Source organism: Onychostoma macrolepis, chromosome 13 (genome assembly GCF_012432095.1).
Source record: "Onychostoma macrolepis isolate SWU-2019 chromosome 13, ASM1243209v1, whole genome shotgun sequence".
Classification (NCBI taxonomy): domain Eukaryota; kingdom Metazoa; phylum Chordata; class Actinopteri; order Cypriniformes; family Cyprinidae; genus Onychostoma; species Onychostoma macrolepis.
This window is the reverse complement of record NC_081167.1, coordinates 11,324,516-11,339,695: the sequence shown is the minus strand read 5'-3', so window position 1 is coordinate 11,339,695 and position 15,180 is coordinate 11,324,516. Positions and strand designations below refer to the sequence as shown.

Here is a 15,180-nt window from a genome sequence, read left to right as displayed (position 1 = left end):
GTGTCCAGTTGTTATAAATGTGAAATGAATTTAATGACCTTCTGTTCTAATACAAATGTGACCCTAGACCATAAAACCAGTCATAATGGTCATTTAAAAAACAAAATAGGACAATATTTGGCTGAGATACAACTATTTGAAAATCTGGAATCTGAGGGTGCCAAAAAATCACAATATTAAGAAAATCGCCTTTAAAGTTGTCCAAATGAAGTCCTTAGCAAAGCATATTACTGATCAAAAAGATGTTTTGATAAATTTACTGTAGGAAATTTACAAAATGTCTTCATGGAACACTATCTTTACTTAATATCCTAATGATTTTTTAATGATAATTTTGACCCATATAATGTATTGTTGGCTATTGCTACAAATATACCCATGCGACTTATGACTGGTTTTGTGGTCCAGGGTCACATATGACATAAACTCTTTATTCCCTATAATAAAAAAGATCCAGAACTATGTGTCCAGTATAACCTCAGCAGGTAGCCAGTGAGATTTGAGAGATGCTTCAAGCAGTTTCTCCTAGTGAATGCTGCCCAGAAAAAGAGATAAATGGAAATATTCTGAGGTCAATGTACAGAATGCTCAGAAGACATATCTGTGGCAAGAGTACAACATCAGATGACACTCATAGACATAGGACACCTCCGTACAAAACAAGGTAGCAGGCTTCAGAGTCTCTCTGAAAAAATGTCAAAAAAAAGCAATCAGTTTGAGAGATTCGGTGAAGAAGGCCAATCCGGGGATGAGCCGGGTCAAAACATGCATTATGAAAGTAGAAGCTTTTGCCAGTATTACTTTGCCACTGCACTTCTGTGCCAGGGAGTGCTTGAATCATCAATTAAAAGTCATTTATCGCCTTCTCTTGGGTTAAGATGTCTTCACAGTGCTGATGCGTCGTCAGCTGTCTATAAGCAGTTAGTCTAGTGAACATGCGCCCTGGCGTGTCCTCCTGCCATCTCGCATGAAATTCATTGTTCTGACTTTGAAATTAAACTGCTCGAATGAATAAAACCTTATCAAAACAGTCAACTTCAAATTCTGATAGACTTTGAGGTATTGTGATAATGAAATACTGCTGGATCAGTTTGAGCATGGACAGTATAATCATTTCCTGAGGCCAGCGAGGAGGCGGATGGCCTCAGGGAAGAAGTTGCTATCATGGCAAGATGTACTTGTGTGAGCCCTATTTGAGGTTCACAGGGGTGTAAATCTCTTCAGATGGTAGGTGTATCCTGGTCTTGCAGTAGTAGGAGGCAGAGGATTGGCATTAACATACAGTGTTGGGAAGGTTACTTTGGAAATGCAATAGGTTACAGATTACAAGTTACCCTATTTAAAATGCTATAAGTAGTGTTACTATTTCAATTATTATAAAGTAATGTAACTGATTACATTTGATTAATTTTCTAAATTTCTAACGGATGTTTTAAACAATAATTTTCAAACATTTAAACCAAGCAGGTTAACCCTTAAGTAAGCGTAATTTAATTCTACATTTTTTTTTCTCATTAACTGCGATGGATTACAATTACATTTATTTTGTAATTAAATGACGTACTGTAACTCCGTTACATGTAACTAGTTTCTCAACAACACTGTTAACATACAGTGCAGTATAAAAGTTTGAGGTTGTTTTGAAGGAAGTCTCTTATGGTCACTAAGGCGGTATTTATTTGATCAAAAATACTGTAAAAACATGCAATTCTAATATGCTGCTTTATTGGTCAAGAAAGATTTCTTACTAGTATTTACAGTTGTGCTGCTTAATATTTTTGGGAAAACTATGTAAATTGATGATGCATTTCGGACCATGATATAAAGATTAAAAGAATAGCATTTAGTTTAAATATTTTGTATTTTAAGTCTTTACTGTGACTTTTGATCAATTTATTGCTTCTTTGCTGAATAAAAGTATTAATTTCTTAATGAATTACCTTACTGACCCCTAATTTATGAAAGGTAGAGTATTGACAAACATTTGTCTGGTACTGTAGGTATTTTGCTCATATGCAGCTGTTAATTAGCTTATTTTTTACTTTAGAGGAACAAGTTTGTGTTAATAATATTTAGAAAGCTAAATTTAAAACCAGCAAACAAATGGAAACATAAAGTTAGAGTTTGCTGAGAACACTCAGAGAAGATAAAGCAGGCCTCTAATTGTGTGTGAGGAATAAGAAAATGAAGATCATGTCAGAGACTCATTAATGGCGCTCAGCTAGTAGCAGTTTTGGGATAGCGGTATTTTTGCAGCCCATCTACACCCCAAACGAGTGATGCAACAAAACAGCTTCATTTATTATAATGAGAGCATTCAGAGGAGTTCAGATCTCACTGTGCAAGCAAAACGCACACTGTGGGCTCAAACAGTTGTGTGAAAGTGCGCAGTGGACCCCGCGCTGCCACACTTGCAGTGTTGACAGTGATTATAATGGGGAACGTTCTATTTTGCCACATCGCACAGCCAGCAGTGTCATTCCACACTGCCCTGAATATTTGCGGGGGTTCGACTAGCTTTATGAAGCAGATCACTGCAGAAGAATCAGAGACATAAGGAACTGCTTACTCCCCAAATATACAGCGGCCCCAAAAATTATTTATACATTTAGGAAAAAAATATATATTTTCATGGAATGTGTGTATATATATATATATATATATATATATATATGTGTAAAGGATAATCAACCCTCCGCTGCGCGTCGGGCGGTTCTTCGCCTCCACGTCATGCATTCAAATCGTTTAATGCACAGCTAGCCGTTGATTATCCCATTTATGCCATGGTCATTTCCCAGCATTCACACATTAAAGATGTTAATAATATTTGTGCTGCAATATTTGACCGGAACGATAAAAATGAGGGTTATTTTCGTCTGTATTACTATTCAACTGTAACTGTATGTTACTATGGTTACCAATGTTTATAGGAAGCGCATTAATATAGAACGTGATTAAACTGACCTGGAACTACCTGTGCAGTTCAACGAATTTAATCAACACCTGCAAGCCAATCAGAATCGAGCATTCAGACAGACAATGGCATATATATATATATATATATATATATATATATATATATACACACATACATGGTTTGCCACTACAAGGAGGATCAGCTGTCCTTCCTGGTACCTGTCTTAGGTGTCTTACACAGTTTATTGTGCAAATAATGATAGATGCTATATTAAATAGAAGTAACATGCTATTTGTACAAAGTTTTTAAACAGCAGTGGTGGGTAGGGCTAGAGAAAATAGCATTTTCCAAAAAGGTTGTAACGCGTACGATCACACCGGTGTGATCAGTCTTGGCTGGTCCCTGAAGCGTACGATCACACCGGTGTGATTAGAACGTTCAGTGCATCGCGTCATCAACTGCTGAATTCAAATCTGCTTTCTGGCGCGGAGATCAGATCAGACGCGCGAGCGCTTGTCATATTATCACTTATTCAGTGTTTTCAACCATATAATGCTTATTTTAGATTTCAGACATTTAAATACACATAAGTACTAGCAAAACCATACATTTATAGTTTGTAAAATATGCACTGATGTCTATGGAAGCAACAATATGATCCTTACAAATATAATCTAACGACATGTTTTATTGATATCATATACAGATTGTGTAGACAACTTTAAAGTTTACTCTGCTCTTCTCCCAGTTTACTGGAGACTTACTTTAACGTGTTTCGGGAGGAGAGGATGAATTTACGTGTTGTAAATCCCACAGCTGGGATTCAGCGCGAACAAACATGGCAGCGCCCATCACCCGGTATAGATCAACTAACACGATCATTATAAACGTGTTTAAACAACCAAACACATTTACTTGCACATATTTCAGAATTGGAATATCAGATATTTCATAATATAGCGAGTATGTTTGTGAATATTAATATTAAAAAAGGAAAAACAAAATAAAAGCAATCCATGTGTCATACAGCGCTATTAGGTCTGTGGTGTGTCACATGACAAGCTTGACGCGTCGCCATGGAAACAATAAGGCTATAAATTCTAAAATAACAGTCGCCTAAAAAAACTCACACTGGGGGGGCTCATCTAGAATATTTTAAACTCACGTGCGAAAGGGTTAAAGAAAGACTCCACAAAAACAAACATTAGACACTAACAACCTTTTGTGAAATATTGAAAGCTGTTGATGAAAGTAAATTTATTTTGGGTCATCAAACTTTAATAGTGGATAATTTACCTAGGAAAGCTCACAGTGGGCTAAATTTTTGTTGATACTGGATTGATAGAAGCAGTAGTGGAATGAAATCATCAAATGTGTGATGTTACTACTTTCTAGCTACATTTTTTGTACATTCATATTTTGTGGAAAGCAGCTCTTATTTGTGTGCCAGTAATGTTACACCAACGGCTGTTCTCTTCTTGGTATCTGTTTTTCTGTGTTTGTTGTGCTTGTGCCGAATGTCTTCCTCACAAATTACATGTTCACGAATGATTACAATGCAGTGTGCGCACTTTCCTGAAAAATCGGCCGAAAAAATGACAAAAAAAAAAGGGCCGGTTGCCAATCATGCATTATAAGCAAAAACTGGCCGGTTTCGGTTTATGGCCGGTCAACCGGTGCATCCCTAATGCTAACACAAGGATATTAAGAAGTGGCATTTCACACAAGCACACCCACACACAAAGTAGCCTACAACAAAGGTGTGTTGTTGATAGATGGTCTTTTTTGACCGTCTGTTAAATCCATAACTTTAACACTTTGACATTTGTGCATTTGTGTCAGGTGGCCCTGTATCTTTTAGTATCCCACACATTTGTTGCAGCAGTTGTCTCATGGATGGTTTTATTATTATTTTTTTTATAATTCAAGTTTTTATTGTTTTCATCCGGTTCATGACAATATCATACAAAACACGAATTACAGATTTATACAAATACTGCATGTAAGGCCAGAATATACAGTGGCTGAAAATGACAAGGATAGACAGAATACTAAATAAGGAGAAATAATAATAACAATAATAATAAATAAATAAATAATAATAGTGAAAAAGTCAAAATTATTGTGTCACATGGGAGGACAGCGTCACATAAGACCAAAAATCTTCCCAAACCGGTATACACACGGGGACCCCTACTTTGTTCTTATTATGTAGTTTATAAAGCAAACGTTCGTACGAAGCTGTCTTAGTCATTATGTTGACCCATTCTTTTAGCTCTGGGGTTTTGGGAGTTTTCCAGTGTTTGAAGATAACTCTAGCCGTCACAGAGACCCCCACCATGATCACTGCAAACTCTCCCTTTGTAATATTTGACATCTGCTCCCTGTCTCCCAATAGGCACAACCTTGGTGATAATGGTATTGTTGTTCCAAGCCATTTGCTCAAAATATTTAAAGTTTGGTGCCATAAAGGCTGAATAATTGGACAATCCCAGATACAATGAATAAAAGTACCTCTGTCCTTTTGACATTTCCAACAAACATTATTATTTGTCAAACCCATTCTATTAAGTCTAAGAGGTGTCAAATAAAACCTATGTATGATTTTATACTGTGTAAATTGTCCTCTAGCTTCCCTAACATATTTACCTGTATTTGACAAAATTATTTTCCACTCTTCGTCCCCGATTACAATCCCAATGTCCTTTTCCCATATTGTCTTTAAATTAATGCAGTCATTACTGAGAACATTGTTGGTCATGTGTAAAACACAGAGGCTTTTTGTTGTGGATGAGGCAGTGTTAGGAAGTCCAAGATATGGTTTCCGTCCGTATGCTGGATTTTTGTGGAAACACAATTTCTAATTTGAAGATATTTCCCGAAATGATCTTTCCCCTTTAAATTATACTTCTGTACAAAATTATTATAAGACATAAATACACCCTGTTCAAACAAATCTGTCACAGAACACAAACCATTCATATGCCATTTCTTCCAATATATGGGTGATTTCCCGATACAAATAACAGAATTATACCATAGGGCAGAATATGGTTGTTTGCATTGTGATAATTTATGCATCTTGTGAATCTTCGCCCATAGGATGGTTTTATTTTATAAATTATAAATATAAATATCATTAGGCCAATGCTTGTGCAGAAGTAGCTCTGTAGCTTTTGAGCAAATCATACATTGATGTATTTAGGATTCACATCTGTCAAAATCTGCTACCTGCTATTGAGTCATTTATCAAAATAAATTGATCCCCAACAAACCTTATCTAACAGAGATCTGCAGGTCATGATTAGATTCTGATGATTCATCTACTTTCTTTCAGAGTTTTCAAGATCCGCCAACACATTTTCCTTCTCAACACTTTTGTTTAACAGCTGCCAAAACTTTTATCAACAGCCTCCAAACTGTAGCAGTGTCAGGCAGCACCCAACATCAGTGCACAAACTAACAAGTCTTATTTTCTACTTGCAAGTACAGCACGTTAGATGGTGTGATTTTTCACCAACCACTCCCTGTTAAACTTGAGCAGCAGCTATATGCACAGTGCTACAAGTTATGTTACTACGTACTTAAAACAAGTGTTAAACCTGAATTTTATATAAAAGGGACAATTATGCAGATTTTCTAGTGATAATGGCAGCAGTGATTCATTGAATTATGATAAAATGAAGGAGAATAGCATTATAACTGGGCTTATATCCAGAAACACAATGTAGTCAAGTGCACTTTGTGCATTTTAAAGAACAAAATCAGGTGACTCATAAAAACCACTTTATGTATTGTAGGAATATTTTTCTTGCCGTACTTGTACTTGGATTTACATTATGCTATCTATCCATCCATCCATCCATCCATCCATCCATCCATCCACTTAATTCACATGAGATAATACATTTAGAGATCACAAATCAGAAGTCACTGAAGACCCTCAGACCCTCTTTGAGGACAGAAAAAGCCCTAAGTGAGTTAAATAAAATAAAAAAGGCCAAGTTCAGCCAATGGCCCACACTAGCCTAGTGAGCAGAAGATTTGTGTTTCTTTGAATTATGTGCGGACAGTTTTATGGCCAAGAAAGGGAAACAAGTGGCAATGTTGGATGACCCACAGCAGCTCTATGTCTTTACATTTATAGTAAATAAAACAGAGCACATAAATGCGCTTAATGTAAGGCTGCAAGGTTACCAAAGTGTTTACAGAATAACACAACAGCTTTAGCACGGTTTAGATCAGACTATCCCAGGGCATTTTGCTTTTCTAAAGTCTCTTGTGACCTCAGTACATTGCCTGAGTTTTATGGTTATGAGTATTAGCTGGACCAGTGAGACCGATTCAGTGCCCCTGTTGGCAGGGTTTGAGTTTAGGGCCTGTTATTAATGCATATTTTAAGTAAATTAGACGTGCAACAGTGTACTGTTTAATTTTGTTCCTTTGCCCAACCTTTATGCTAATATTTGACTTGATTTATTAAGGCAACTTACTGTATCTGAAATTACCAAATCAAGTGTATTGAGTGCTTTTATCTTTCCTGTTTTAATATAGTTAATTGAGTTGATATTAACCTCATAATAGGTGGCCACATGCCTGAAACAGAAGGTACGCACTTTTTTACTTTTGCACTTTATAAGCCTGAAAGAAAACAGGAAGTGCCTTTTTTGCCACGACCGAATTTTACTTTGACACCTCTGTTCAAGAGCTTTCTGTAATCCCATTAGACCTCAACCAATGGATTTGTTAATGTGTTTGCTGTACTCCTGTTACATATTGAATTAATCTGATACTGTGCCAGGTACATTAAAGCACTGTGTAAATCGTAAAAGAGGATTTATGATGATTTATGAACTCTTTGTGACAGCTGTAATGTGAAGAACCTGCAGAGGCGGCACGTGTGTATCTCACGCCTGGATCGTCCACAGAACTGGGGGGAAAACTGTGCAGAAGTCCGCTATGTTATCCTTATTCTGGCACCTTCAAAGATGGTAATATAATCAACACACACACACACACACACACACACACACATTCTGGAGGCGTAACGGTTTTTATACTGTACAAACAGTATTTTCTGTCCCCATACCCTGACTCTACCCCTCACACAAAACTTTCTGCTATTTTAGATTCACAAAAATGATCATTCTGTCTGATTTTTTTATTAAGCTTGTTTCCCTAATAAGGGACCAAAAAAATGTCCTCACAAGGTCAAAATTTGCTGGTATTACAATCCTTGTGGGCACATTTGTTCCCCAAAATATAGGGAATACCAACTGAAGAAAATGTATTTGCACAGAGAACATCAACTTAGACTTATGTAAAAGAAATAGCTTTGCAAAATTCTAACCTTTGCAAATCTGAGCCTATAGTCTAGAGACCCAGGTTTTTCAAACCAACAAACCTAGTAGTCCTGGCATCAAATTATGAGAAAAATTTTATTTTACAACTTTAATATATTAAATTATAGTTTGTGTACAATTATACATTTAATTTCTAAATAATATTAATTAACAACATGCACTTACTTTAGGTTTTTGATTGGGGTTTGGATTAGTTGCATGTAAATATGAACAATTTACTGTTATTACTATAGTAAGTACATATAACATGTAACAAGACAAAAAATGTTAAAATGAAGTGTTACCTATTTATTTTTTTTTACATTTTTACTGAATTTGTTATGATTGCTGTTTCATTCTGCTTTCTAAGGACAGGTTAAAATCATGTTTTATTCTATTGACAGTTTTTAACAGTAAGAAATAAAAACAAAATCTGAATATATTAGTGGAAACAATATCTATTTCTGTGTTCATGTCTCAGTTCATAAATAGTCTGTCATTAATATATAGAAAAAATATTTTTCAGATAATATTTTAATTTTAATAGAAAAAAATTCTTTAATTATGAAGAGAACATATTTTTACAATATCACACTTTTTTTCCACGTACATGGTTTAAATCAGTACTTATACATAAAAATATATACTTGCCTTCATATTTCAGAAAAAGGATAATCATGTTTGGGGGTCCTTGGCATCAAAAAGTAAAAAAAAAAAAAAAGAAACATGAAATTACTGGGGTATTTAGAAAATAAAATCTGGGAAAAAAGACTTGAGCAAAAGTGTCCGTCTGCTCTCTTTTTAAACAGTTTGCTATTTTTGAGAAACGATTGAGATAATAAAATCAGGTATAGGCACACTAATACTATCATGTTCAAGTCTTAAAGTCCGGCTCCTGCGTTTCTTGTTCCCCCTGTAGTCTCCCTGTAAAGTCTTTGGAGCCCCTGGCTCCCTCCAAGACCATTTTGTGTATCTCTTTGTGTCTGTGTTTACATCATAAATCTGTGTGTTTGTGTGTATGTGTTTACATCTGTTTACATCTAATCACTCTCTCTCTTTCTCTCTCTCTCTCTTTGTTCTTGCATGCACTCATCTCTTTCTGTCCTCTGCAGTTCAGTACAGCAAAGTTTTTTGCTTCATAATCTTCTGCTCTTCTCGCAAACTCAAATCACATTGCACACACAGACAAACACATCTTCTCATTACAGTAAAAACTGGATTGTTATGCCGGCACGTGTAGATACATCCACTTGCGTTGTGTTTTAAAACAATAGACGGAACAAATGTTATATAACTTAAACACCCATTGGACTCAATCCATAAGATGATAAAGCATTTTCTGCTCAGAAGATGAAGTGATTTCTGGATTACTACATTGAATATTTCCTTTAATAGCAGTCGTAAATAAGTAACGATCGCTAAATTTGTTTGATCTCTGTATTTGACGTTTCTCAGAAAAGCACTAAGACGGCGATGGAGCTGGGCAGGACATTCGCCAGCATGTTCTCAGACATCTCCTTCAGACAGAAGCTGCTAGAGAGTAAAACCCAGGAGGAGTTCAAAGAGGCACTGCTCATCCAGAGGTACCACCTGACTGCTGCCAAGCGTAAAACCACGGCTGTGGAGGGCGAAGAGACAGACCCACACAGTCAAAAACCACTGAAGGTGTGTGCGCATCGCAGCGTGTGCGTCGATGCTTAAGGTTCAATTCTAATGGCTTTAATGCGATTGTTTTCCTCTATTCTCTCTTCAGTCCTTGTCTGTCGCTTTCTCTTTCTTCCTTCGCCTTTTGCTGTTTGACTTACACTCCAGTGATTAAGTTCTACTGAGCATGTAGCAGCTAATGAGAATTTATCTTGTTTGTTACTCTGGTTTGACACACACACACACACACACACAAAGTCCGATTCGGCATATGTGAGCATTAGACCACCCTGGCTGAGGTTAGCCGCCTGTAAAAGCCCTCTGTTTTCTTCTCTGTAAAGACAACAGTGGAGGCCCAAATAGTTGTGTTTTTGTTTTTTTGCGTTTTTCACTCCATCACACATCTGAGGAATGGTAACCAGGTGGAGAGGATCATTACTTTGTGTGTGTGTGTGTGTGTGTATGTGTGCATGATCACTTGCGCGTGTGCACACTAAAAGCTATTCATCTCTGGCAAACCACCAGGAAAGGTCTCTCTCTCTTTCTGTATCAGACACACGCTGTCATGATGAATGAGTGCGGCTCAGTAATGAACACTTAAAGCTGTACGACTTATTTAAACATATCCTGAGACAAGGTTCTCTCTGACTGACAGAAAGCGAGCTTGTCTGCCAAAAAGAGGCTAATGTGGGTCATTAATGTGAGATGGACAAACTGCTCCGCTGCCAAATCCTGACCTGTAAAGCCTATTAAAATTTGATTAATTCAACAAGACTCTATATTTGTGTCTGGGGACAAAGACACACATACATACACACCAGGGCTTCCAACCTCACCATAATTGGTCCTAACTTCATGTTTAAAAAAATCCTGTAGTATTTTTTTGTTTCTTTTATACTATAAGGTTCAAATTGTTAACATTAGTTAATGGATTGGGTATTATGAACTAAAAATGATTGATATTTTACATCATTTATTTATTTTAATTTATAAATTTAATAATACATTTTAATATTAAAGTTTTGATCAAACATAAATTACCAATGAACAATAGAATAATTATACAGTACTGTTTAAAGTTTAAGTTTGGGGTCAGTATGTTTTTTTTTTTTTTTTTTTAGAAATTAATACTTTTATTTAGCAAGGATGCATTAAATCAATCAAAATTGACTGCAAAGATATTTATAATATTACAAAAGGTTTCTATTTCAAATGTCTATTCATCAGTATCGAAGTCTCTAAAAAATATTAAGAAGCATATTAGAATGATTTCTGAAGGATCATGTGACACTGAAGACTGGAGTAATGATGCTGAAAATTCAGCTTTGCTATCACAGGAATATATAAATAGAAAACAGTTATTTTAAACATCAAGTGAGAAATTAATTCAGTATCTGCTTAGAAAGATTTTGATTTGAGTAATTTGTCTTTTTAACCAGTTCATTAAAATAACTGGTTTATCAAAGTTGTGAGATGAAACACATTGGTTATGCTGTAGATTTGAGTTTATATGCAGCCAATGAATGCAATCCAAAGATAGGATTTCTATTTATTGACTTTGTATTATTTTGTAGTATTCTGGTCTTTCTCATCATATTCAATTCAGACTGCAAACTCACAATTAAAGCATAGTGTTAATGAAAAAAATATAGTGTCATACTGATGCCCAAAACACTAATACACACAAGTAAAAAAATAAAAAAAAGATAAAAAGCTTTTTAAAATATAATAAAAATGTAATTATAAAAATATATGCTCACACACATCCACAATTACAAAAGTGTACACATTTTATGGGGGCTTTTTATTTATAAAATTCTTAAGCCAGTCTAATGCAGTTCTCTGAAATGCACGTGTCAGATGTTTTCTGATGCTACATTAATGGATATTTAGAGTAATGTAACAGGTGTCTTGACTGTGCTTTGCTGATGTAGTTGTAATGCTCTTGCATTGTACTAATGCTGTTCTAACACTGGGCTGTCTCTCTCTCTAGTCTGCAGAATCTGTGTTCTCTCATCTTGTGTCTCTCTCTCTGCTGTGCAGGGGGCCCTGTGTGAGTGCGATTACACTGAGCTTCTGTGTGTGTGTCTGTGTGTGAGGATTTAAGTAAGAGAGTGTGTGTGTCTGTGTGTGTTTGTCTGCTTTAACACAGTATCTCTTCCCTTGCAGTGTAAAGTGTTGTGTGAGTGTGTATGTGCTTTTGTGTGTGTATTTGCTGTGATTCGGCAGGATTTGGTGTGTATGATGTTTAATTGGTGTGTGTGTGCTTTAATCCTGTGCCTCTCCTGCTGCAGTATTGCAGTAAATGTATTTAAATGTTTTGACTTTTATATATGTAGATGTATGTACATGTGTGTGTGAGTAATCCTCTCTCTCTCTCTCTCTCTCTCTGTATGTGTGTAGTGTAGAGATTTTTTCAGAGTGGGCAGAGGAATCTATGAGGATCTGTGTCGCCGACTGCCTCTCTACCCGTCTGACTTCACTGATGGTGTGTCAAGCATAAACTTACAAATGTTTTTAACGTAAAGGATCAAATTTTGCAGATGTTCTGGAAATTATTATGTTTTATTTTTTGCGTTTTCAAAAAGGATATATGGTCCTCCAATGGTCTTATTAACATCCTTAGCTATATTTAAAGATGTGACAGTAGTTCAGATGATTTCACAAGAGCTTGTCCAGTAACAAACAGGACCAGGAACAAACAGAATGACAAAATGCTGTATTTCTGTGTTTTATGTCACTTTATGTTCCTCACAGAGATATACTGTACAGTACAGCTGAGCAGTCTGAGGAAATAATCAGATATGCTCTTCTGAGCTCTCCTCTCTATTTCTCTTATTGCATTAAAAAGTCTGATTCATTTTGGTGATTAATATGATTTTTCTGTTTTGCAGTGAAATATTCCAGTTATATATTCTGTATATATATATATATATATATATATATATATATATATATATATATATATATACACATTCCATTTATATATAAATGATACATTTCTGGTTATAATTATAATTTCTTTACACTAACATTCAAAAGTTTGGAGGCAGTATTTTTTATATTAGGGTATTAGTACTTTATTTTACAAGGTTACATTATAAGAAAGTAATGACAGCGAAGACATGTTCTTCACTTCATCAAAGAATCTTGAAAAAAAAAAAACTGTTTCCACAAAAATAAAAAAAACTGTTGAAAAACTGTTTTCAACATAGATAATAAATATAAATGTTTCTTGAGCAATAAATCAGCATTTAATTAAATGATTTCTGAAGGATCGTGTGACACTGAAGCAATGATGTTAATAAATTACATTTTAAAATTAAAACAGAAAACAGTTATTTTAAATTGTAATAATGTTACACAATATTATTTTTATCAAATAAATCCAGTCTTGGTAAGCATAAGACTTCTTTCAAAATCATAAAAAAATCATACCAACTCCAAACTTTTAAATGGAGTGTATATACTTTATGCTTCACTCTGATTGAGATTGTTTATTGTTTTATGCTATAAGTGAATATAGCTCTAATAATGTTTATTTTATATGTTAACAGCTATAAATACATAGAATGTGGATTAATTATATGACATTACATGCCATTAAACATGTTAATCTCAGGACTTCACTTTGGCAGCTGTAATATTTATGTGCGTTTTCTATAAATGTGTGTGTTTCAGGATTAGTGGGTAATAACAAAGCCCTGGTCAAGTTCATGACGACGTCCATCTTCCTCTACATCGCTGTGCTGCTTCCCGCCATTGCTTTTGGCTCACTCAACGACGAGAGCACTCGGGGCGAGATTGGTGATTACTCACACACAGACACGTATACGCTCTTCACACACCGTGTTTTCGCACACACACACAGACTGAGTTGTTTTCTCCCTTGATTAGATGTTCAGAAGACGATCATTGGGCAGAGTATAGGTGGAATCATCTACTCGTTGTGTGCTGGCTCTCCTCTCGTCATTCCACTGACCACAGCGCCCATCGCTATTTTCATCAGCGGTATGTACATACATGCCTCCATGTGCAACAATAGATGCATGTTCACATACACGCATACCTTGGCTCTCGTTTGCAGTCTGGTCCTGAACCGTGCTTCGTTTTTGTGGTGTGTTTAGATGAGCACTCATTGTTTGTTGAATACTTTGACGTTGAGTGTTTAGAGAGCTCTGCTAACCACAGGATGAGGTGGAACAAGACTCTTAATCTCACAAACAGCAGGATGGGAGTCCGATATGGCCGCCATTTGTTTGGGTGAAGTTTGATGTTTGCCCTGGCTGAGAGGAGATTTCCTCCTAAAGCTCATTCCTGCGGCTGCAGTCACACACTGTTACCAGTGGGAGGGTTGCCCTGAAAAATGGTTTCGCTGTATTAAAATGAAATTCTATTTGGATTAAAATGCACAGAGGAGGACAAAACCGCCACATCCATCTATAATAATGATCCTTCCCAATCAAAGATCTTGTCTTGTGGTTTCTCATGGGAATAACAGCAGGAATTCTTTAAATGTTTGGGAGCAGTTCTTTAAACATCAAACGATGGACATTTACTGTGCGTTATAATCCCGTGTCATTATGAGATTTGAGTTGATTGCATTTTTGTTCGCTCCTAATGATCTGGATGTTGTGTTTTGCTTCTGTGTGTTTGTCTCTATGTGGCTGCAGTGATTAGGGGGATCTGTGATGATTATGATCTGGACTTTGCAGCATTTTATGCATGTATTGGCCTATGGAACAGCCTCTTCCTCATCATGGGAGGAGTCTTCAACCTTAGCCTGCTTGTTAAGCTTTTCAAGAGGTCAGACGCACACACACACACACACACACATACAGTCTGTCATTTGTGGTTTATGGGGACTCTCCATAGGCGTAATGGTTTTTATACCGTACAAACTGTATGTGCTATTGCCCTACACCAACCCTACCCCTTACAGGAAACTACTGGCAATTTTTGAATTTCATAAAACACCGTTTTGTATGTTTTTTTTAAGCCTTTTGTTTTACCATAAACCATGTTCACGTTGTAGTACCCATGTTATTATACACATTTGTGTCCTCATGAACCATACATACCAGTACACACACACACACACACACACACACACACCTACAAATATAGATAATTTGGCAGATGCCACTGCTTGAATACTGATATGTTTTTGTTGTTCTTGTTTTTGACCCACAGGTCAATAGAGGAGGTGATAGCTTTGTTCATTTCCATTGCTTTTGTAGCAGATGCAGTTAAGGGCACCGTCAAGAGTGAGTGCTA

At 36.0% G+C, this 15,180-nt stretch overlaps 1 protein-coding gene across 5 annotated transcripts in view; it reads left to right on the top strand.

Annotated features, from left to right (window-relative positions):
- The window catches only part of slc4a11 (solute carrier family 4 member 11), a 66,462-nt gene that overhangs the window by 39,652 nt on the left and 11,630 nt on the right, over positions 1-15,180 (top strand). For 4 of the 5 annotated variants that reach the window (XM_058795225.1, XM_058795223.1, XM_058795224.1 and 1 more), the window contains 8 exons: positions 7,785-7,908; positions 9,715-9,924; positions 11,897-11,956; positions 12,307-12,391; positions 13,585-13,710; positions 13,801-13,914; positions 14,577-14,709; positions 15,097-15,170. In XM_058795225.1, the coding sequence (XP_058651208.1) occupies positions 7,785-7,908; positions 9,715-9,924; positions 11,897-11,956; positions 12,307-12,391; positions 13,585-13,710; positions 13,801-13,914; positions 14,577-14,709; positions 15,097-15,170 (926 nt within the window). The remainder of the gene's footprint in view (positions 1-7,784; positions 7,909-9,714; positions 9,925-11,896; positions 11,957-12,306; positions 12,392-13,584; positions 13,711-13,800; positions 13,915-14,576; positions 14,710-15,096; positions 15,171-15,180) is intronic. The other variant, XM_058795226.1, reaches the window with a different exon arrangement.